A 25464-nucleotide genomic window follows, 5' to 3' on the forward strand; every position below is an offset into this window, starting at 1 on the left:
TATTAGGTGAACAATAAGTAAGTAAAGAAATAAAACAACAGTAAAAAGACAGGCTATATACAGTAGAGAGGCTATATACAGTAGAGAGGCTATATACAGTAGAGAGGCTATATACAGTAGAGGGGCTATATACAGTAGAGAGGCTATATACAGTAGAGAGGCTATATACAGTAGAGGGGCTATATACAGTAGAGAGGCTATATACAGTAGAGAGGCTATATACAGTAGAGCGGTTATATACAGTAGAGAGGTTATATACAGGAGAGAGGTTATATACAGTAGAGAGGCTGTATACAGTAGAGGCAATATACAGTAGAGAGGCTATATACAGTAGAGAGGCTATATACAGTAGAGAGGCTATATACAGTAGAGAGGCTATATACAGTAGAGCGGTTATATACAGTAGAGAGGTTATATACAGGAGAGAGGTTATATACAGTAGAGAGGCTGTATACAGTAGAGGCAATATACAGTAGAGAGGCTATATACAGTAGAGAGGCTATATACAGTAGAGGGGCTATATACAGTAGAGCGGCTATATACAGGAGAGAGGTTATATACAGTAGAGAGGCTGTATACAGTAGAGGCAATATACAGTAGAGAGGCTATATACAGTAGAGGCTATATACAGTAGAGAGGCTATATACAGTAGAGGGGCTATATACAGTAGAGCGGCTATATACAGTAGAGGGGCTATATACAGTAGAGAGGCTATATACAGTAGAGAGGCTATATACAGTAGAGGGGCTATATACAGTAGCGAGGCTATATACAGTAGAGAGGTTATATACAGTAGAGAGGCTATATACAGTAGAGAGGCTATATACAGTAGACGGGCTATATACAGTAGACAGGCTATATACAGTAGAGAGGCTATATACAGTAGAGAGGCTATATACAGTAGACAGGCTATATACAGTAGAGGGGCTATATACAGTAGACAGGCTATATACAGTAGAGAGGCTATATACAGTAGACAGGCTATATACAGTAGAGGGGCCATATACAGTAGAGAGGCTATATACAGTAGAGAGGCTATATACAGTAGAGAGTCTCTATACAGTAGAGAGGCTATATACAGTAGCGAGGCTATATACAGTAGCGAGGCTATATACAGTAGAGAGGCTATATACAGTAGAGAGGCTATAAAAGTAGCGAGGCTATATACAGTAAAGACTATATACAGTAGAGAGGCTATATACAGTAGAGAGGATATATACAGTAGAGAGGCTATATACAGTAGCGAGGCTCTATACAGTAGAGAGGCTATATACAGTAGACAGGCTATATACAGTAGAGGGGCTATATACAGTAGACAGGCTATATACAGTAGAGAGGCTATATACAGTAGACAGGCTATATACAGTAGAGGGGCCATATACAGTAGAGAGGCTATATACAGTAGCGAGGCTATATACAGTAGAGACTATATACAGTAGAGAGGCTATATACAGTAGAGAGGATATATACAGTAGAGAGGCTATATACAGTAGCGAGGCTCTATACAGTAGAGAGTCTCTATACAGTAGAGAGGCTATATACAGTAGCGAGGCTATATACAGTAGAGACTATATACAGTAGAGAGGCTATAAAAGTAGCGAGGTGTTTGGTGTTTTCCATACAGACACCGGTTAGTCAGGCTGATTGAGGTAGTATGTACATGTAGATATGGTTAAAGTGACTATGCATATATGATAAACAGAGAGTAGCAGCAGCGTAAAAGAGGGGTTGGTGGGTGGTGGGACACAATGCAAATAGTCCGGGTTAACCATTGATTACCTGTTCAGGAGTCTTATGCCTTGGGGGTAAAAACTATTGAGAAGCCTTTTTGTCCTAGACTTGGCACTCCGGTACCACTTGCCATGCGGTAGTAGAAGGAACAAGCCTATGACTGGGGTGGCTGGGGTCTTTAACCATTTTTAGGGCCTTGCCCTGACTCCGCCTGGTGTAGAGGTCCTGGATGGCAGGCAGCGTTTCCCCAGTGATTTATTGGGTCGTACGCACTACCCTCTGTAGTGCCTTGTGGTCAGAGGCCGAGCAGTTGCCGTACCAGGCAGTGATGCAATCCTTTTCCTGTCCACAATGCTCTCGATGGTGCAGATGTAGAACCATTTGAGGATCTCAGGACCCATGCCAAATCTTTTTAGTTTCCTGAGGGGGAATAGGCTTTGTCGTGTCGTCTTCACGACTGTCTTGGTGTGTTTGGACCATTCTAGTTTGTTGTTGATGTGGACCCCAAGGAACTTGAAGCTCTCAACCTGCTCCACTACAGCCCTGTCGGTGAGAATGGGGCGTGCTTGGTCCTCCTTTTCCTGTAGCCCACAATAATCTCCTTAGTCTTGGTTATGTTGAGGGAGAGGTTGTTATTCTGGCACCACCCGGCCAGGTCTCTGACTTCCTCCCAATCTTGTCTTTGTCGATGTTGTTTCGTCTGCAAACATAATGATGGTGTTGGAGTCGTGCCTGGCCATGCAGTCGTGGGTGAACAGGGAGTACAGGAGGGGACTGAGCACGCACCCCTGGGGAGCTCCAGTGTTGAGGATCAGTGTGGCAGATCTGTTACTACCTACCCTCAACACCTGGGGGCGGCCCGTCAGGAAGTCAAGGATCCAGAAGTTGTTAGATTCTATAGATTCTTCAATTAGATTGAGCCGATTTCTGATGTTGTTCCTTCTTTTCCCGTAGTGTATTTCTTCTTTGTTTTAGTGAATCAAGACTCAGATTTTCTGGGTCTCTATGTTTTTGGTTGGATCGGTTTCTTAGGTTTTTGCATTCTTCATCAAACCATTTGTCATTGTTGTTAATTTTCTTAGGTTGTCTGCTTGACATTTTTTAGATTTGACAGGGAAGTTGTGAGCTCAAATATATTTAGATTTACTACAAGTTTACACCTTCACTATTACATTTTGTCCAGGAAGTTGTCTAAAAGGGATTGAATTTGTTTTGGCCTCATTGTTTGTTGGTATATTTCTACTTTCCTTCCATCTAAAGCATTCTTACTATTATCCAGTTCCTTTGTAAATAGTCCAAATTAGTGAAGTGAAAAAATAAAATAAAATAGCAATAAAAGCTCCACAGAGAGATTGGAGTATCTGTCCATAGGACCACTTTAAGCCGTACACTTCACAGAGCTGGGATTTACGGAAGTCTCCAGAAAAAAGCCATTGCTTAAAGAAAAAAATAAGCAAACACGTTTGGTGTTTTCCAAAAGGCTTGTGGGAAACTCCCCAAACATATGGAAGAAGGTACTCTGGTCAGATGAGCCTAAAATTGAGCTTTTTGGCAATCAAGGAAAATGCTATGTCTGGCGCAAACCCAACACCTTTCATCACCCCGAGAACACATTCACCATCCACCATTGTTTTTTATTGGCAGGGACAGGGAAACTGGTCAGAATTGAAGCAATGATTGATGGCGCTAAATACAGGGAAATTCTTGAGGGAAACCTGTTTCAGTCTTCCAGTGATTTGAGACTGGGACGGAGGTTCACCTTCCAGCAGGACAATGACCCTAAGCATATTACTAAAGCAACACTTGAGTGGTTTAAGGGGAAACATTTACATGTCTTGGAATGGCCTAGTCAAAGCCCAGACATCAATCCAATTGAGAATCTGTGGTATGACTCAAAGATTGCTGTACACCAGCGGAACCCATCCAACTTGAAGGAGCTGGAGCATTTTTGCCTTGAAGAATGGACAACAATACCAGTGGCTAGATGTGCCAAGCTTATAGAGACATACCCCAAGAGACATGCAGCTGTAATTGCTGCAAAAAGGTGGCTCTACAAAGTATTGAGTTTGGGGGGGGTGAATAGTTATGCTCAAGTTTTCCATTTTTTGTCTTATTTCTTGTTTGTTTCACAAGAAAAAATATTTTGCATCTTCAAAGTGGTAGGCATGTTGTGTAAATCAAATGATACAAACCCCTCAAAAAGCTATTTTAATTGCAGGTTGTAAGGCAACAAAATAGAGAAATGCCAAGGGGGCTGAATACTTTCGCAAGCTACTGTATATGGGGTGTGGCCAGGGTTTGTTTGTGGGGGGGAGGTTGACTGGTTGGGGTGGGGGTGGGGGTGGTGATGCTGTGGTCTGGGTGTAAGTCCTCTTGGCTTGGATCCTCCGGGTGCAGGTCCCCTCGATGAAGGTCTGGGAGGGTCTTGCGGGTCTGGGCGGGTGATCATCGCTCTGTTGCTCCTGTGCTGAGGGTACGGTTGAGTCTGATGTCTTTTCAAGAGTCCAGGTTGGCTCTGTCGCTTTGTAGAGGTGTACCTGGTCGTAGAGGGTAGACATTGGTCATTGGTCACATTGGGAAATCCGCTCTACGGATGAAAGCATTTCCGTGGTAATGACTTCCTTCTTATTTCAGAAGGAGAGGAGGAGGAAGGGTACAAGGGACATGTAGCTTTAGTAAGTCAGAAAACGTTGCCCGCAATTTTATTAACAAAGCCCCTGATGCAGAACTGGAGACAGATGGAGGGAGGGAGGGATGGTTGAGTGGATGTGGGGGTGTATTTTATGAGGGGATCATTTGGCATATGAGTTCCTTTCTCTCCTTCCATCTCCATCTCACCCTCTCTCTCTAATTCTCTCTCTTTGCCTCACTCTCTCGCTCTCCCTCTATCGCTCTACCTCTCTCTCCCTCTATCTCTATCTCCCTCTCTCTCTCCTTTTCACTCTCTCTTTTCACTCACTCTTTTCACTCTCTCTCTCTATCTCTCACTCTCTCTCTCCCTCTCTATCTCTCTCACTCCCTCTCTCCCTCTCTCCCTCCCTCTCCCTCTCTCTCTCCCTATATCTCCCTCTCTATCTCCTTCTCACTCTCCCTATATATCTCTCTCTCCCTCTCTCGCTCCTTCTCCCTCTATCTCCCTCTCTCTCTCCCTCTCCCTATATCTCCCTATATCTCCCTATCTATCTCCCTCTCTCTCTCCCTCTCTCTATCTCCCTCTCTGTGTGAAAGAGTTCCCTATCCCTATACCTCTCTCTCTCTCTCTCCCTCCTATCTCTCTCGCTCTCTCTCGCTCTCTCTGTTTGAGTGCTGTTATTACAGTACCGTGCATTGAAGCACACAGCTATGCCTAATGGAGAAGTGCACACACACACACACACACACACACACACACACACACACACACACACACACACACACACACACACACACACACACACACACACACACACACACACACACACACACACACACACACACACACACACACACACACACACACACAGAGACCAGAGGGCTGTCTGTCTTATCTCTGTGGCCAGAATTAGTGGCTCTAGCTGGGGGGGGGGGCTTGTACATTCACCCAGCAGCTTAGAGAAAGGCAGAAGAGAGTTAGAGAGAGACAGAGAGAGAGAGAGAGAGAGAGAGAGAGAGCAAAAAATGAGCTACAGGACAAAATAAAAACCCTCCAACCCAAAAAGGCCTGTGGTGTCGATGGTATCCTTAATGAAATGATCAAATATACAGACAATAAATTCCAATTGGCTATACTAAAACTCTTTAACATCATCCTTAGCTCTGGCATCTTCCCCAATATTTGGAACCAAGGACTGATCACCTTAATCCACAAAAGTGGAGACAAATTCAACCCCAATAACTACCGTGGGATATGCGTCAACAACAACCTTGGGAAAATCCTCTGCATTATCATTAACAGCAGACTCGTACATTTCCTCAATGAAAACAATGTACTGAGCAAATGTCAAATGTGCTTTTTACCAAATTACCGTACAACAGACCACGTATTCACCCTGCACACCCTAATTGACAACCAAACAAACCAAAACAAAGGCAAAGTCTTCTCATGATTTGTTGATTTCAAAATTTGGCATGAGGGTCTGCTCTACAAATGGATGGAAAGTGGTGTTGGGGGTAAAACATATGACATTATAAAATCCATGTACACAAACAAAAAGTGTGCGGTTAAAATTGGCAAAAAACACACACATTTCTTCCCACAGGGCCGTGGGGTGAGACAGGGATGCAGCTAAAGCCCCACCCTCTTCAACATATATATCAACGAATTGGCGCGGGCACTAGAAAAGTCTGCAGCACCTGGCCTCACCCTACTAGAATCCGAAGTCAAATGTCTACTGTTTGCTGATGATCTGGTGCTTCTGTCACCAACCAAGGAGGGCCTACAGCAGCACCTAGATATTCTGCACAGATTCTGCCAGACCTGGGCCTTGACAGTAAATCTCAGTAAGACCAAAATAATGGTGTTCCAAAAAAGGTCCAGTCGCCAGGACCACAAATACAAATTCCATCTAGACAACATTGCCCTAGAGCACACAAAAAACTATACATACCTTGGCCTAAACATCAGAAATACAGGTAACTTCCACAAAGCTGTGAACGAACTGAGAGACAAAAAATACTTGAATCAGTCATAGAGCCAAATTTATTTTTATGGTTGTGAGGTCTGGGGTACGCTCACCAACCAAGACTTCACAAAATGGGACAAACACCAAATTGAGACTCTGCATGCAGAATTCTGCAAAAATATCCTCCGTGTACAACGTAGAACACCAAATAATGCATGCAGAGCAGAATTAGGCCGATACCCCCTAATTATCAAAATCCAGAAAAGAGCCATTCAATTCTACAACCACCTAAAAGGAATCGATTCCCAAACCTTCCATAACAAAGCCATCACTTACAGAGAGATGAACCTGGAGAAGAGTTCCCTAAGCAAGCTGGTCCTGGGGCTCTGTTCACAAACACAAACAAACCCCACAGAGCCCCAGGACAGCAGCACAATTAGACCCAATCAAATCATGAGAAAACAAAAAGACAATTACTTGACACATTGGAAAGAATTAACAAAACAACAGAGCAAACTAGAATGCTATTTGGCCCTAAACAGAGAGTACACAGTGGCAGAATACCTGACCACTGTGACTGACCCTAAACAGAGAGTACACAGTGGCAGAATACCTGACCACTGTGACTGACCCAAAATTAAGGAAAGCTTTGACTATGTATAGACTCAGTGAGCATAGCCTTGCTATTGAGAAAAGCCGCCGTAGGCAGACATGGATCTCAAGAGAAGACAGGCTATGTGCTCACTGCCCACAAAATGAGGTGGAAACTGAGCTGCACTTCCTAACCTCCTGCCAAATATATGACCATATTAGAGAGACATATTTTCCTCAGATTACACAGACCCACAAACAGTTTGATAACAAACCCAACTTGTTTTGATAAACTCCCATATCTACTGGGTGAAATTCCACAGTGTGCCGTCACAGAAGCAAGATTTGTGACCTGCTGTCACGAGAAAAGGGCAACCAGTGAAGAACAAACACCATTGTAAATACAACCCATATTTATGCTTATTTATTTTCCCTTGTGTCCTTTAACCATTTGTACATCGTTGCAGCACTGTATATATATATATATATATAATATGACATTTGAAATGTCTTTATTGTTTTGAAACTTCCGTATGTGTAATGTTTAATGTACATTTTTATATTTCACTTTTGTATATTATCTACCTCACTTGCTTTGGCAATGTCAACACGTTTCCCAAGAAAGCCCCTTGAATTGAATTGAACCCCCCTTATCACTCTCAAATCTCAATACTTTATTTTTCCATACTCCTCTCTTTCTCCTTTTCCCACTTCTTGTCGTCCTCATCTTCTATCTTCCCTTGTCTCCTGTTTCCCCTGGAAGACTGAGTCAGCTTGGTTCCACTGGAAGTCTGAGTCAGCTTGGTTCCCCTGGAAGTCTGAGTCAGCTTGGTTCCACTGGAAGTCTGAGTCAGCTTGGTTCCACTGGAAGTCTGAGTCAGCTTGGTTCCCCTGGAAGACTGAGTCAGCTTGGTTCCCCTGGAAGTCTGAGTCAGCTTGGTTCCCCTGGAAGACTGAGTCAGCTTGGTTCCCCTGGAAGACTGAGTCAGCTTGGTTCCCCTGGAAGACTGAGTCAGCTCTGTTCTGAGTTCCACTTCAATGTTGATTAGAGAATCTTGACTCGGGCAGAGACACACTGTAGAGAACCTAACAGACAACCAGTATCTATATAAACCACTACTGTAGAGAACCTAACAGACAACCAGTATCTATATAAACCACTACTGTAGAGAACCTAACAGACAACCCAGTATCTATATAATATAGTATATATAAACCACTACTGTAGAGAACCTAACAGACAACCCAGTATCTATATAAACCACTACTGTAGAGAACCTAACAGACAACCAGTATCTATATAATATAGTATATATAAACCACTACTGTAGAGAACCTAACAGACAACCAGTATCTATATAAACCACCACTGTAGAGAACCTAACAGACAACCCAGTATCTATATAAACCACTACTGTAGAGAACCTAACAGACAACCCAGTATCTATATAAACCACCACTGTAGAGAACCTCACAGACAACCCAGTATCTATATAAACCACTACTGTAGAGAACCTAACAGACAACCCAGTATCTATATAAACCACTACTGTAGAGAACCTAACAGAAACCCAGTATCTATATAATATAGTATATATAAACCACTACTGTAGAGAACCTAACAGACAACCCAGTATCTATATAAACCACTACTGTAGAGAACCTAACAGACAACCAGTATCTATATAAACCACCACTGTAGAGAACCTAACAGACAACCCAGTATCTATATAATATAGTATATATAAACCACTACTATAGAGAACCTAACAGACAACCCAGTATCTATATAAACCACTACTGTAGAGAACCTCACAGACAACCCAGTATCTATATAATATAGTATATATAAACCACTACTATAGAGAACCTAACAGACAACCCAGTATCTATATAAACCACTACTGTAGAGAACCTAACAGACAACCCAGTATCTATATAAACCACTACTGTAGAGAACCTCACAAACAACCCAGTATCTATATAATATAGTATATATAAACCACCACTGTAGAGAACCTAACAGACAACCCAGTATCTATATAAACCACTACTGTAGAGAACCTCACAAACAACCCAGTATCTATATAATATAGTATATATAAACCACCACTGTAGAGAACCTAACAGACAACCCAGTATCTATATAATATAGTATATATAAACCACTACTGTAGAGAACCTAACAGACAACCCAGTATCTATATAATATAGTATATATAAACCACTACTGTAGAGAACCTCACAGACACCCAGTATCTATATAATATAGTATATATAAACCACTACTGTAGAGAACCTAAAAGACAATCCAGTATCTATATAATATAGTATATATAAACCACTACTGTAGAGAACCTAACAGACACCCACTATAAAATATAGTATATATAAACATTGATTTGACTGAGTTTTGGTTGAGCTTCCCACTAGCTGTTGTTGAAGAACACTTGATTCATTAAATGTGATTAGTTTCCCACAAGATGGACCGTTTTCCCCTTCTCTACTCTCTTTAGGTGACCAGCAAAGACCGTCACCCACCCCAGCTCCGTCCCAGACCCCCAGGACTCTGCTCCCCAGCCAGTCAGCGCTGCGTGCTCCTGGGTTCAGCTCTGTGTGTCTCCCCTCTGGAGCCCCTGGAGCCCCTGGAGCCCCTGGAGCCCCTGGAGCCCCTGGAGCTGGACGTCTGGCTGCGTTCGGGTTTATACGGAGCTCCAGTGTCTCATCTGTGTCCTCTCTCCACTCTGTTGAGAGCTCCCCGTCAAACCTCTGTCGACGTGAGTACCTCATCTATCTATCTATCTATCTATCTATCTATCTATCTATCTATCTATCTATCTATCTATCTATCTATCTATCTATCTATCCTGACAGCACACAGTCTGACCCCTGTCTATGTGAGTAAATCTCTGTATCTACATTTAAGTCATTTAACAGACTCTCTTATCCAGAGAGACTTACTGTAGTGAGTCATTTAGCAGACTCTCTTATCCAGAGTCACTTACAGTAGTGAGTCATTTAGCAGACTCTCTTATCCAGAGTCACTTACAGTAGTGAGTCAAGTCGCTCTGGATAAGAGCGTCTGCTAAATGACTTAAATGTAAATGTAAATGTAAATTTAACAGACTCTCTTATCCAGAGTCACTTACAGTAGTGAGTCATTTAGCAGACTATCTTATCCAGAGAGACTGGCAGTAGTGAGTCATTTAGCAGACTCTCTTATCCAGAGTCACTTACAGTAGTGAGTCATTTAACAGACTCTCTTATCCAGAGTCACTTACAGTAGTGAGTCATTTAGACTTGTATGCTCTAGTCGGCTGGCCCTCGCTACATATTCGTCGCCAGACCCACTGGCTCCAGGTCATCTACAAGGCCATGCTAGGTAAAGCTCCGCCTTATCTCAGTTCACTGGTCACAATGGCAACACCCATCCGTAGCACGCGCTCCAGCAGGTGTATCTCACTGATCATCCCTAAAGCCAACACCTCATTCGGCCGCCTGCTGCCTGTGACTGGAACGAATTGCAAAAATCGCTGAAGTTGGAGACTTTTATCTCCCTCACCAACTTCAAACATCAGCTATCTGAGCAGCTAACCGATCGCTGCAGCTGTACATAATCTATTGGTAAATAGCCCACCCATTTTCACCTACCTCATCCCCACAGTTTTTATTGATTTACTTTTCTGCTCTTTTGCACACCAATATCTCTACCTGTACATGATCATCTGATCATTTATCACTCCAGTGTTAATCTGCAATATTGTAATTATTCGCCTACCTCCTCATGCCTTTTGCACACATTGTATATAGACTCCCCTTTTTTTCTACTGTGTTATTGACTTGTTAATTGTTTACTCCATGTGTAACTCTGTGTTGTCTGTTCACACTGCTATGCTTTATCATGGCCAGGTCGCAGTTGCAAATGAGAACTTGTTCTCAACTAGCCTACCTGGTTAAATAAAGGTGAAATAAATAAAAAATAAAAAAATTGTAGACTCTCTTATCCAGGGAGACTGGCAGTAGTGAGTCATCTAGCAGACTCTCTTATACAGAGACATGTGGTCCCCCACGGGAAACGAGCTCATAACCCTGGCATTGCCAGCGCCATGCTCTACCAACTGAGTCACATATCTGTCTATCATTCCATCTCTCTATCCTTTCTGAGCCACACAGGATATCTCTCTCTATCATTCCATCTCTCTATCCTTTCTGAGCCACACAGTTGGTTAAGGGCTGGTCAGTCAGCATTTCTACACCTGTTGGTTAAGGGCTGGTCAGTCAGCATTTCTACACCTATTGGTTAAGGGCTGGTCAGTCAGCATTTCTACACCTGTTGGTTAAGGGCTGGTCAGTCAGCATTTCACTGTGAGCTCTACACCTGTTGGTTAAGGGCTGGTCAGTCATCATTTCACTCTGAGGTCTACACCTGTTGGTTAAGGGCTGGTCAGTCAGCATTTCACTCTGAGGTCTACACCTGTTGGTTAAGGGCTGGTCAGTCAGCATTTCACTCTGAGGTCTACACCTGTTGGTTAAGGGCTGGTCAGTCAGCATTTCACTGTGAGGTCTACACCTGTTGGTTAAGGGCTGGTCAGTCAGCATTTCACTGTGAGGTCTACACCTGTTGGTTAAGGGCTGGTCAGTCAGCATTTCTACACCTGTTGGTTAAGGGCTGGTCAGTCAGCATTTCACTGTGAGCTCTACACCTGTTGGTTAAGGGCTGGTCAGTCAGCATTTCACTCTGAGGTCTACACCTGTTGGTTAAGGGCTGGTCAGTCAGCATTTCACTCTGAGGTCTACACCTGTTGGTTAAGGGCTGGTCAGTCAGCATTTCACTGTGAGGTCTACACCTGTTGGTTAAGGGCTGGTCAGTCAGCATTTCACTGTGAGGTCTACACCTGTTGGTTAAGGGCTGGTCAGTCAGCATTTCTACACCTGTTGGTTAAGGGCTGGTCAGTCAGCATTTCACTGTGAGCTCTACACCTGTTGGTTAAGGGCTGGTCAGTCAGCATTTCTACACCTGTTGGTTAAGGGCTGGTCAGTCAGCATTTCTACACCTGTTGGTTAAGGGCTGGTCAGTCAGCATTTCTACACCTGTTGGTTAAGGGCTGGTCAGTCAGCATTTCTACACCTGTTGGTTAAGGGCTGGTCAGTCAGCATTTCTACACCTGTTGGTTAAGGGCTGGTCAGTCAGCATTTCTACACCTGTTGGTTAAGGGCTGGTCAGTCAGCATTTCACTCTGAGGTCTACACCTGTTGGTTAAGGGCTGGTCAGTCAGCATTTCACTGTGAGCTCTACACCTGTTGGTTAAGGGCTGGTCAGTCAGCATTTCACTGTGAGGTCTACACCTGTTGGTTAAGGGCTGGTCAGTCAGCATTTCTACACCTGTTGGTTAAGGGCTGGTCAGTCAGCATTTCACTGTGAGCTCTACACCTGTTGGTTAAGGGCTGGTCAGTCAGCATTTCTACACCTGTTGGTTAAGGGCTGGTCAGTCAGCATTTCTACACCTGTTGGTTAAGGGCTGGTCAGTCAGCATTTCACTGTGAGCTCTACACCTGTTGGTTAAGGGCTGGTCAGTCAGCATTTCTACACCTGTTGGTTAAGGGCTGGTCAGTCAGCATTTCTACACCTGTTGGTTAAGGGCTGGTCAGTCAGCATTTCTACACCTGTTGGTTAAGGGCTGGTCAGTCAGCATTTCTACACCTGTTGGTTAAGGGCTGGTCAGTCAGCATTTCTACACCTGTTGGTTAAGGGCTGGTCAGTCAGCATTTCTACACCTGTTGGTTAAGGGCTGGTCAGTCAGCATTTCTACACCTGTTGGTTAAGGGCTGGTCAGTCAGCATTTCTACACCTGTTGGTTAAGGGCTGGTCAGTCAGCATTTCTACACCTGTTGGTTAAGGGCTGGTCAGTCAGCATTTCTACACCTGTTGGTTAAGGGCTGGTCAGTCAGCATTTCACTGTGAGGTCTACACCTGTTGGTTAAGGGCTGGTCAGTCAGCATTTCTACACCTGTTGGTTAAGGGCTGGTCAGTCAGCATTTCTACACCTGTTGGTTAAGGGCTGGTCAGTCAGCATTTCACTGTGAGCTCTACACCTGTTGGTTAAGGGCTGGTCAGTCAGCATTTCACTGTGAGGTCTACACCTGTTGGTTAAGGGCTGGTCAGTCAGCATTTCTACACCTGTTGGTTAAGGGCTGGTCAGTCAGCATTTCTACACCTGTTGGTTAAGGGCTGGTCAGTCAGCATTTCTACACCTGTTGGTTAAGGGCTGGTCAGTCAGCATTTCTACACCTGTTGGTTAAGGGCTGGTCAGTCAGCATTTCTACACCTGTTGGTTAAGGGCTGGTCAGTCAGCATTTCTACACCTGTTGGTTAAGGGCTGGTCAGTCAGCATTTCTACACCTGTTGGTTAAGGGCTGGTCAGTCAGCATTTCTACACCTGTTGGTTAAGGGCTGGTCAGTCAGCATTTCACTGTGAGGTCTACACCTGTTGGTTAAGGGCTGGTCAGTCAGCATTTCACTGTGAGGTCTACACCTGTTGGTTAAGGGCTGGTCAGTCATCATTTCACTCTGAGGTCAGCATTGTTGGTTAAGGGCTGGTTCAGTACCTGTTGGTTGGTTAAGGGCTGGTCAGTCAGCATTTCACTGTGAGCTCTACACCTGTTGGTTAAGGGCTGGTCAGTCAGCATTTCACTGTGAGGTCTACACCTGTTGGTTAAGGGCTGGTCAGTCAGCATTTCACTGTGAGGTCTACACCTGTTGGTTAAGGGCTGGTCAGTCAGCATTTCTACACCTGTTGGTTAAGGGCTGGTCAGTCAGCATTTCACTGTGAGGTCTACACCTGTTGGTTAAGGGCTGGTCAGTCAGCATTTCACTCTGAGGTCTACACCTGTTGGTTAAGGGCTGGTCAGTCAGCATTTCTACACCTGTTGGTTAAGGGCTGGTCAGTCAGCATTTCTACACCTGTTGGTTAAGGGCTGGTCAGTCAGCATTTCTACACCTGTTGGTTAAGGGCTGGTCAGTCAGCATTTCACTGTGAGCTCTACACCTGTTGGTTAAGGGCTGGTCAGTCAGCATTTCACTGTGAGCTCTACACCTGTTGGTTAAGGGCTGGTCAGTCAGCATTTCTACACCTGTTGGTTAAGGGCTGGTCAGTCAGCATTTCTACACCTGTTGGTTAAGGGCTGGTCAGTCAGCATTTCTACACCTGTTGGTTAAGGGCTGGTCAGTCAGCATTTCTACACCTGTTGGTTAAGGGCTGGTCAGTCAGCATTTCTACACCTGTTGGTTAAGGGCTGGTCAGTCAGCATTTCTACACCTGTTGGTTAAGGGCTGGTCAGTCAGCATTTCTACACCTGTTGGTTAAGGGCTGGTCAGTCAGCATTTCTACACCTGTTGGTTAAGGGCTGGTCAGTCAGCATTTCACTGTGAGATCTACACCTGTTGGTTAAGGGCTGGTCAGTCAGCATTTCACTGTGAGGTCTACACCTGTTGGTTAAGGGCTGGTCAGTCAGCATTTCTGCACCTGTTGGTTAAGGGCTGGTCAGTCAGCATTTCACTGTGAGGTCTACACCTGTTGGTTAAGGGCTGGTCAGTCAGCATTTCACTGTGAGGTCTACACCTGTTGGTTAAGGGCTGGTCAGTCAGCATTTCTACACCTGTTGGTTAAGGGCTGGTCAGTCAGCATTTCACTGTGAGGTCTACACCTGTTGGTTAAGGGCTGGTCAGTCAGCATTTCTACACCTGTTGGTTAAGGGCTGGTCAGTCAGCATTTCTACACCTGTTGGTTAAGGGCTGGTCAGTCAGCATTTCTACACCTGTTGGTTAAGGGCTGGTCAGTCAGCATTTCTACACCTGTTGGTTAAGGGCTGGTCAGTCAGCATTTCTACACCGGTTGGTTAAGGGCTGGTCAGTCAGCATTTCTACACCTGTTGGTTAAGGGCTGGTCAGTCAGCATTTCACTGTGAGATCTACACCTGTTGGTTAAGGGCTGGTCAGTCAGCATTTCACTGTGAGGTCTACACCTGTTGGTTAAGGGCTGGTCAGTCAGCATTTCTACACCTGTTGGTTAAGGGCTGGTCAGTCATCATTTCACTCTGAGGTCTACACCTGTTGGTTAAGGGCTGGTCAGTCATCATTTCACTCTGAGGTCTACACCTGTTGGTTAAGGGCTGGTCAGTCAGCATTTCACTGTGAGGTCTACACCTGTTGGTTAAGGGCTGGTCAGTCAGCATTTCTACACCTGTTGGTTAAGGGCTGGTCAGTCAGCATTTCACTGTGAGGTCTACACCTGTTGGTTAAGGGCTGGTCAGTCAGCATTTCACTCTGAGGTCTACACCTGTTGGTTAAGGGCTGGTCAGTCAGCATTTCTACACCTGTTGGTTAAGGGCTGGTCAGTCAGCATTTCACTGTGAGGTCTACACCTGTTGGTTAAGGGCTGGTCAGTCAGCATTTCACTGTGAGCTCTACACCTGTTGGTTAAGGGCTGGTCAGTCAGCATTTCACTCTGAGGTCTACACCTGTTGGTTAAGGGCTGGTCAGTCAGCATTTCTACACCTGTTGGTTAAGGGCTGGTCAGTCAGCATTTCTACACCTGTTGGTTAAGGGCTGGTCAGTCAGCATTTCTACACCTGTTGGTTAAGGGCTGGTCAGTCAGCATTTCTACACCTGTTGGTTAAGGGCTGGTCAGTCAGCATTTCTACACCTGTTGGTTAAGGGCTGGTCAGTCAGCATTTCTACACCTGTTGGTTAAGGGCTGGTCAGTCAGCATTTCTACACCTGTTGGTTAAGGGCTGGTCAGTCAGCATTTCTACACCTGTTGGTTAAGGGCTGGTCAGTCAGCATTTCACTGTGAGGTCTACACCTGTTGGTTAAGGGCTGGTCAGTCAGCATTTCTACACCTGTTGGTTAAGGGCTGGTCAGTCAGCATTTCTACACCTGTTGGTTAAGGGCTGGTCAGTCAGCATTTCTACACCTGTTGGTTAAGGGCTGGTCAGTCAGCATTTCTACACCTGTTGGTTAAGGGCTGGTCAGTCAGCATTTCTACACCTGTTGGTTAAGGGCTGGTCAGTCAGCATTTCTACACCTGTTGGTTAAGGGCTGGTCAGTCAGCATTTCTACACCTGTTGGTTAAGGGCTGGTCAGTCAGCATTTCTACACCTGTTGGTTAAGGGCTGGTCAGTCAGCATTTCACTGTGAGGTCTACACCTGTTGGTTAAGGGCTGGTCAGTCAGCATTTCTACACCTGTTGGTTAAGGGCTGGTCAGTCAGCATTTCTACACCTGTTGGTTAAGGGCTGGTCAGTCAGCATTTCTACACCTGTTGGTTAAGGGCTGGTCAGTCAGCATTTCTACACCTGTTGGTTAAGGGCTGGTCAGTCAGCATTTCTACACCTGTTGGTTAAGGGCTGGTCAGTCAGCATTTCTACACCTGTTGGTTAAGGGCTGGTCAGTCAGCATTTCTACACCTGTTGGTTAAGGGCTGGTCAGTCAGCATTTCTACACCTGTTGGTTAAGGGCTGGTCAGTCAGCATTTCTACACCTGTTGGTTAAGGGCTGGTCAGTCAGCATTTCACTGTGAGGTCTACACCTGTTGGTTAAGGGCTGGTCAGTCAGCATTTCTACACCTGTTGGTTAAGGGCTGGTCAGTCAGCATTTCTACACCTGTTGGTTAAGGGCTGGTCAGTCAGCATTTCTACACCTGTTGGTTAAGGGCTGGTCAGTCAGCATTTCACTGTGAGCTCTACACCTGTTGGTTAAGGGCTGGTCAGTCAGCATTTCACTGTGAGCTCTACACCTGTTGGTTAAGGGCTGGTCAGTCAGCATTTCTACACCTGTTGGTTAAGGGCTGGTCAGTCAGCATTTCTACACCTGTTGGTTAAGGGCTGGTCAGTCAGCATTTCTACACCTGTTGGTTAAGGGCTGGTCAGTCAGCATTTCTACACCTGTTGGTTAAGGGCTGGTCAGTCAGCATTTCTACACCTGTTGGTTAAGGGCTGGTCAGTCAGCATTTCTACACCTGTTGGTTAAGGGCTGGTCAGTCAGCATTTCTACACCTGTTGGTTAAGGGCTGGTCAGTCAGCATTTCACTGTGAGGTTGTATTTAGCACATGTGACAACTAAAAATTAGATTAGATTTGATGTTGTTTACCAATAACATGGTCCGACGGCGAAGTGGACCTACTCAGTATTAATATTATATTATATTAATATTAATATCCCAGAAGAAAGACATTTTAGCAAAACGTTAACAAAAATAGATAAGATATTATATTTATTATTTATTATTTATTATTATGGTCCTTCTGTAGCTCAATTGGTAGAGCATGGCGCTTGTAACGCCAGGGTAGTGGGTTCGATCCCCGGGACCACCCATACGTAGAATGTATGCACACATGACTGTAAGTCGCTTTGGATAAAAGCGTCTGCTAAATGGCATATATTATTATATTATTATATCTTGCTTCTGCTGTAGTTGTGTGAAAATCACCCTGATTCAGTCTATCACAGTTGACTTATTTACCCTTCCCTAACTACACCGAGAATGTTCCACTTTATTTGGAATGGGAAGACCATACAAAACGAAATGGGCCTATTTATATAATGAGAATGAATTCAGAGGGTTGAAATTATTAAATATTAAAGCATTAGACCACAAAAGGCGTCAGTCGTACCAAAGTTAGACTTAAATCCGAACTCGTTCTCTAGCAGATTAGTAAAGAAAATGGCTCACCCCAATTATCCCACTATTTTTTTTTTAACAATCCATAGAAAGCTGGTTGCAATACCAGTTAAATCAGAAAAGACAGAACAAATATTACAACAAATATACTAATTGATAAAAAAATATTTTTAAAAAGTAAAACATGTTTTGGATTTTTTTTTAAATGGTCAAATCTTTTTTGAATGATATCATAAATAAGACTGGTGGAACACGTTTATGGCAATTAGAAATTCAAACTGGATGGTGTTAGGAGATAGATGGGAGGGGTTGAGGATGGGACTGGATGGTGTTAGGAGATAGATGGGAGGGGTTGAGGATGGGACTGGATGGTGTTAGGAGATAGATGGGAGGGGTTGAGGGGAGCTGAAGGACTGGATGGTGTTAGGAGATAGATGGGAGGGGTTGAGGATGGGACTGGATGGTGTTAGGAGATAGATGGGAGGGGTTGAGGGGAGCTGAAGGACTGGATGGTGTTAGGAGATAGATGGGAGGGGTTGGAAGAAACAAATATTTTTGTTTAAAAATAAATTTTCAAAACATGTCTTGGGGGGATTGGAAACGATGCAGACAATTACATTGATAGAATTCACAATCCATCTGCAATATTAAAGCTGTGTGTGTGTGTGTGTGTGTGTGTGTGTGTGTGTGTGTGTGTGTGTGTGTGTGTGTGTGTGTGTGTGTGTGTGTGTGTGTGTGTGTGTGTGTGTGTGTGTGTGTGTGTGTGTGTGTGTGTGTGTGTGTGTGTGTGTGTGTCTGTATGTGTGTGTGTGTGTGTGTGTGTGTGTGTGTGTGTGTGTGTGTGTGTGTGTGTGTGTGTGTGTGTGTGTGTGTGTGTGTGTGTGTGTGTGTGTGTGTGTGTATGTGTCTGTATGTGTGTGTGTGTGTGTGTGTGTGCGCGTGCGTGCGTGCGTGCGTGCGTGTGTGTGTGTGTGCGCGTCTCTGTTTTCTTAGTCCTCCATTCGTTATGGAGGGTTTAGGATTATGTTCTCAACCACTCCCACTAACAACATATTTCAACATTTGAATCAGCTACTCAGACAAATCTGTTTATGTGAGACAGACATTCCTGAAAGGTTGTACAGAACCTATTGAGCTACGACAGTACAGAACCTATTGAGCTACGACAGTACAGAACCTATTGAGCTACGACAGTACAGAACCTATTGGGCTACGACAGTACAGAACCTATTGGGCTACGACAGTACAGAACCTATTGAGCTACGACAGTACAGAACCTATTGAACCTATTGAGCTACGACAGTACAGAACCTATTGAGCTACGACAGTACAGAACCTATTGAACCTATTGAGCTACGACAGTACAGAACCTATTGAGCTACGACAGTACAGAACCTATTGAGCTACGACAGTACAGAACCTATTGAACCTATTGAGCTACGACAGTACAGAACCTATTGAACCTATTGAGCTACGACAGTACAGAACCTATTGAACCTATTGAGCTACGACAGTACAGAACCTATTGAGCTACGATTGGTCTCCACTCTTAAGGGGAAAAAATGTTAAACCTAAAAAACCTATTGGAACCAAGAGTGGTGTCTATAGAAAACACTGTAATTTGCTATCCAATCACTGTATAGTGAAATAGGGAAGGGATAGGACTCTATCCAATCACTGTATAGTGAAATAGGGAAGGGATAGGGCTCTATCCAATCACTGTATAGAGAATAGGGAAGGGATAGGGCTCTATCCAATCACTGTATAGTGAAATAGGGAAGGGATAGGGCTCTATCCAATCACTGTATAGAGAATATGGAAGGGATAGGGATCTATCCAATCACTGTATAGAGAATAGGGAAGGGATAGGGCTCTATCCAATCACTGTATAGTGAAATAGGGAAGGGATAGGGCTCTATCCAATCACTGTATAGAGAATAGGAAAGAGATAGGGCTCTATCCAATCACTGTATAGGGAATAGGAAAGGGATAGGGCTCTATCCAATCACTGTATAGGGAATAGGGAAGGGATAGGGCTCTATCCAATCACTGTATAGGGAATAGGGAAGGGATAGGGCTCTATCCAATCACTGTATAGGGAATAGGGAAGGGATAGGGCTCTATCCAATCACTGTATAGGGAATAGGGAAGGGATAGGGCTCTATCCAATCACTGTATAGGGAATAGGGAAGGGATAGGGCTCTATCCAATCACTGTATAGAGAATAGGGAAGGGATAGGGCTCTATCCAATCACTGTATAGGGAATAGGGAAGGGATAGGGCTCTATCCAATCACTGTATAGGGAATAGGGAAGGGATAGGGCTCTATCCAATCACTGTATAGAGAATAGGAAGGGATAGGGCTCTATCCAATCACTGTATAGGGAATAGGGAAGGGATAGGGCTCTATCCAATCACTGTATAGGGAATAGGGAAGGGATAGGGCTCTATCCAATCACTGTATAGGGAATAGGAAAGGGATAGGGCTCTATCCAATCACTGTATAGGGAGCCAGCCCTCACACAGACAATGTACCAGTACACCCCCTGAACAGAACAAATCAAATCAAATGTATTTATATAGCCCTTCTTACATCAGCTGATATCTCAAAGTGCTGTACAGAAACCCAGCCTAAAACCCCAAACAGCAAGCAAGCAATGCAGGTGTAGAAGCACGGTGGCTAGGAAAAACTCCCTAGAAAGGCCAAAACCTAGGAAGAAACCTAGAGAGGAACCAGGCTATGAGGGGTGGCCAGTCCTCTTCTGGCTGTGCCGGGTGGAGATTATAACAGAACATGGCCAAGATGTTCAAATGTTCATAAATGACCAGCATGGTCAAATAATAATAATCACAGTAGTTGTCGAGGGTGCAACAGGTCAGCACCTCAGGAGTAAATGTCAGTTGGCTTTTCATAGCCGATCATTGAGAGTATCTCTACCGCTCCTGCTGTCTCTAGAGAGTTGAAAACAGCAGGTCTGGGACAGGTAGCACGTCCGGTGAACAGGTCAGGGTTCCATAGCTGCAGGCAGAACAGTTGAAACTGGAGCAGCAGCACGGCCAGGTGGCCTGGGGACAGCAAGGAGCCATCATGCAAGGTAGTCCTGAGGCATGGTCCTAGGGCTCAGGTCCTCCAAGAGAAAGAGAGAATTAGAGAGAGCATACTTAAATTCACACAGGACACCGGATAGGACAGGAGAAGTACTCCAGATATAACAGACTGACCCTAGCCCCCCGACACATAAACTACTGCAGCATAAATACTGGAGGCTAAGACAGGAACACTAGTCTATCTCTTGTTTCTGTAGTGAGACAGATTGATGTACAGTACACCCCCTGGACAGGACACTAGTCTATCTCCTGTTTCTGTAGTGAGACAGATTGATGTACAGTACACCCCCTGGACAGGACACTAGTCTATCTCCTGTTTCTGTAGTGAGACAGATTGATGTACAGTACACCCCCTGGACAGGACACTAGTCTATCTCCTGTTTCTGTAGTGAGACAGATTGATGTACAGTACACCCCCTGGACAGGACACTAGTCTATCTCCTGTTTCTGTGGTGTGAGACAGCTTGATGTACCAGTACACCCCCTGGACAGGACGCTAGTCTATCGCAGGTTCTCACCCCCAATCTCTCTCCTGTGTCAACAATGAACTTCACAGGGGGGTGAAAGTGCACGGTGATGAGCCTGATGCTCCTTTCCAATAAATATCGAGAGTCTTATTCTGATGACATGATCTTCGATGTTTGGCTGCCGTTTGACAAGAAAAAAACATTCTCACTCTTATCCATAATAATCTCATGTAGACTAGCCTACCCACACTGTATCTGTGAGCTGTTGGATAGAGAGCGCAAGAGCAGAGAAAGCTTATTTGCTATTTAACCTTTTGCATGTAGGGGCAGTATTTTCGTTTTTGGCAAAAAAAAATGTACCCAATTTGAAACGGCCTATTTCTCAGCCCCAGAAACTAGAATATGCATATAATTGTCAGATTAGGATAGGAAACACTGTAAAGTTTCCGAAACTGTAAAAATATTGTCTGTGAGTATAACAGAACTGATATTGCAGGCAAAAGCCTGATGAAAATCCAATCAGGAAGTGCCTCTTATTTTGAAACCTCTCTGTTCCTATGCATGCCTATCCTCCATTTAAAGGGATATCAACCAGATCCCTTTTCCATGGCTTCCCTAAGGTGTCAACAGTCTTTAGACATAGTTTCAGGCTTTTATTTTGAAAAATGAGCGTGAAGGATCACATTGCGTAAGTGGAGAGGTGGGGGCTATCAGAGTGAATTTTGCGCAATTGAGTAAAGCGGCCATTGTTCCTCCCGCTGTTATGGAAAAAGCTACACACTCGGTTGATATATTATCTAATATATATTTTAAAAACAACCTGAGGATTGATTATAAAAAACGTTTGACATGTTTCTGTGGACATTATGGATATTATTTGGAATATATGTCTGAGTTGTCGTGACCGCTCTTTCCTGTGGATTTCTGAACATAACGCGACAAACAAACAGAGGTATTTTGGGTATAAAAATAATCTTTATGGAACAAAAGGAACATTTGTTGTGTAACTGGGAGTCTCGTGAGTGAAAACATCCGAAGATCATCAAAGGTAACCCATTTTTTTGATTGCTTTTCTGATTTTCGTGACCTAGCTACTTAATGCTTAGTGTACATAATGTTATGCTATCGATAAACTTACACAAACGCTTGGATTGCTTTCGCTGTAAAGCATCATTTCAAAATCTGACACGACAGCTGGATTAACAAAAGCTAAGCTGTGTTTTCCTATATTGCACTTGTCATTTCATGAATATGAATATTTTTAGTCATATTATCTGACTGTGGTGCTATGCTATTCAGCGGTTTCTGATGACAATTATCCCTCTTAAGGGATGGAGGTTAAGAGGTTAAGAGGTTAAGGGATGGGTAGCGTAAAGGATTTTTAACACAACAGTTTGTGGCAAAACTATCGGTAGATTCGAAAATGCGATGGAAACACATTGAACTATAGATTCTTATTCGGTGGCATGAAAACCTTAAGCGAAAAAATACATGTTGTTATTATTTTCTGCTCTGTGTCATCAGTCCGTTTGGTGGAAACACTCTTCCCCGGGTGGGAAAATACTTTATTTATGTGGATGTTTGCATGAAAACCTGTCACCAATTGGATGGAAATTAAGCTGCTGATTCGTATTTTCCTTCAATTTCCTGAAGATACAACGGTACAGGAATGTCCGTCCGCCCGTCCGTCCGCCCGTCCGTCCGTCCGTCCGCCCGTCCGCCCGTCCGCCCGTCGGTCCGTCCGTCTGTCTGTCTGTTACCTGTCTGTCTGTTACCTGTCTGTCTGTCTTTCTGTTACCTGTCTGTCTGTTACCTGTCTGTTACCTGTCTGTCTGTTACCTGTCTGTTACCTGCTTGTCTGTTACCTGTCTGTCTGTTACCTGTCTGTCTGTTACCTGTCTGTCTGTTACCTGCTTGTCTGTTACCTGTCTGTCTGTCTGTCTGTCTGTCTGTCTGTCTGTCTGTCTGTCTGTCTGTCTGTCTGTCTGTCTGTCTGTCTGTCTGTCTGTCTGTCTGTCTGTCAGTCCGCCCGTCCGTCCGCCCGTCCGTCCGCCCGTCCGCCCGCCCGCCCGCCCGTCCGTCCGTCCGTCCGTCCGTCCGTCCGCCCGTCCGCCCGTCCGCCCGCCCGTCCGTCCGCCCGTCGGTCCGTCCGTCCGCCCGCCCGTCCGTCCGTCCGTCCGCCCGTCCGTTCGCCCGTCCGCCCGTCCGCCCGTCCGCCCGTCCGCCCGCCCCCGTCCGTCCGTCCGTCCGTCCGTCCGTCTGTCTGTCTGTCTGTCTGATGTGGTTTAAGAATTCATACAAAAAATCCACATTTGTTGTTTTTCTTTATATAAAAAAAGGTGTGATTTTGAAACATCAGAAACCTGAAATAGATTTTATAGGGACCTACGTTTGGTGCCTGTGACGTTCCCGGAGATTAGATCCAGATTTCTGATCGAAGTAGATCCACAGTTGACTTTGTAATGGTGTTACTGTATGATGTTAAATGGAGGTGAGTTCAACAAGGATTCTGTATGATGTTAGATCTGAGGTATCTCCGGTACGGGACTATAATTGATATGGGCTCTGGTATGGGACTATAATTGATATGGGCTCTGGTATGGGACTATAATTGATATGGGCTCTGGTACGGGACTATAATTGATATGGGCTCTGGTATGGGACTATAATTGATATGGGCTCTGGTATGGGACTATAATTGATATGGGCTCTGGTATGGGACTATAATTGATATGGGCTCTGGTACGGGACTATAATTGATATGGGCTCTGGTATGGGACTATAATTGATATGGGCTCTGGTATGGGACTATAATTGATATGGGCTCTGGTATGGGACTATAATTGATATGGGCTCTGGTACTGGACTATAATTGATATGGGCTCTGGTACGGGACTATAATTGATATGGGCTCTGGTATGGGACTATAATTGATATGGGCTCTGGTATGGGACTATAATTGATATGGGCTCTGGTACGGGACTATAATTGATATGGGCTCTGGTACGGGACTATAATTGATATGGGCTCTGGTATGGGACTATAATTGATATGGGTTCTGGTATGGGACTATAATTGATATGGGCTCTGGTATGGGACTATAATTGATATGGGCTCCGGTATGGGACTATAATTGATATGGGCTCTGGTATGGGACTATAATTGATATGGGCTCTGGTATGGGACTATAATTTATATGGGCTCTGGTATGGGACTATAATTGATATGGGCTCTGGTATGGGACTATAATTGATATGGGCTCTGGTATGGGACTATAATTGATATGGGCTCTGGTATGGGACTATAATTGATATGGGCTCTGGTATGGGACTATAATTGATATGGGCTCTGGTATGGGACTATAATTGATATGGGCTCTGGTATGGGACTATAATTGATATGGGCTCTGGTATGGGACTATAATTGATATGGGCTCTGGTATGGGACTATAATTGATATGGGTTCTGGTATGGGACTATAATTGATATGGGCTCTGGTATGGGACTATAATTGATATGGGCTCTGTTATGGGACTATAATCGATATGGGCTCCGGTATGGGACTATAATTGATATGGGCTCTGGTATGGGACTATAATTGATATGGGCTCTGGTATGGGACTATAATTGATATGGGCTCCGGTATGGGACTATAATTGATATGGGTTCTGGTATGGGACTATAATTGATATGGGCTCTGGTATGGGACTATAATTGATATGGGCTCTGGTATGGGACTATAATTGATATGGGCTCTGGTATGGGACTATAATTGATATGGGCTCTGGTATGGGACTATAATTGATATGGGCTCTGGTATGGGACTATAATTGATATGGGCTCTGGTATGGGACTATAATTGATATGGGTTCTGGTATGGGACTATAATTGATATGGGCTCTGGTATGGGACTATAATTGATATGGGCTCAGGTATGGGACTATAATCGATATGGGCTCCGGTATGGGACTATAATCGATATGGGCTCCGGTATGGGACTATAATCGATATGGGCTCTGGTATGGGACTATAATTGATATGGGCTCTGGTATGGGACTATAATTGATATGGGCTCCGGTATGGGACTATAATTGATATGGGCTCCGGTATGGGACTATAATTGATATGGGCTCTGGTATGGGACTATAATTGATATGGGTTCTGGTATGGGACTATAATTGATATGGGCTCTGGTATGGGACTATAATTGATATGGGCTCTGGTATGGAACTATAATTGATATGGGCTCTGGTATGGGAATATAATTGATATGGGCTCTGGTATGGGAC

The 25464-nt window shown here is 44.4% G+C and overlaps 1 protein-coding gene across 1 annotated transcript in view; it reads left to right on the forward strand.

Annotated features, from left to right (window-relative positions):
• The window catches only part of mtus2a (microtubule associated tumor suppressor candidate 2a), a 125765-nt gene that overhangs the window by 20309 nt on the left and 79992 nt on the right, over window positions 1-25464 (forward strand). Inside the window, exon 3 of the mRNA XM_046318100.1 lies at window positions 9440-9700. Within this exon, the coding sequence (XP_046174056.1) occupies window positions 9440-9700 (261 nt within the window). The remainder of the gene's footprint in view (window positions 1-9439; window positions 9701-25464) is intronic.

Source organism: Oncorhynchus gorbuscha, linkage group LG20 (assembly GCF_021184085.1).
Source record: "Oncorhynchus gorbuscha isolate QuinsamMale2020 ecotype Even-year linkage group LG20, OgorEven_v1.0, whole genome shotgun sequence".
NCBI classification, from domain to species: Eukaryota; Metazoa; Chordata; class Actinopteri; order Salmoniformes; family Salmonidae; genus Oncorhynchus; species Oncorhynchus gorbuscha.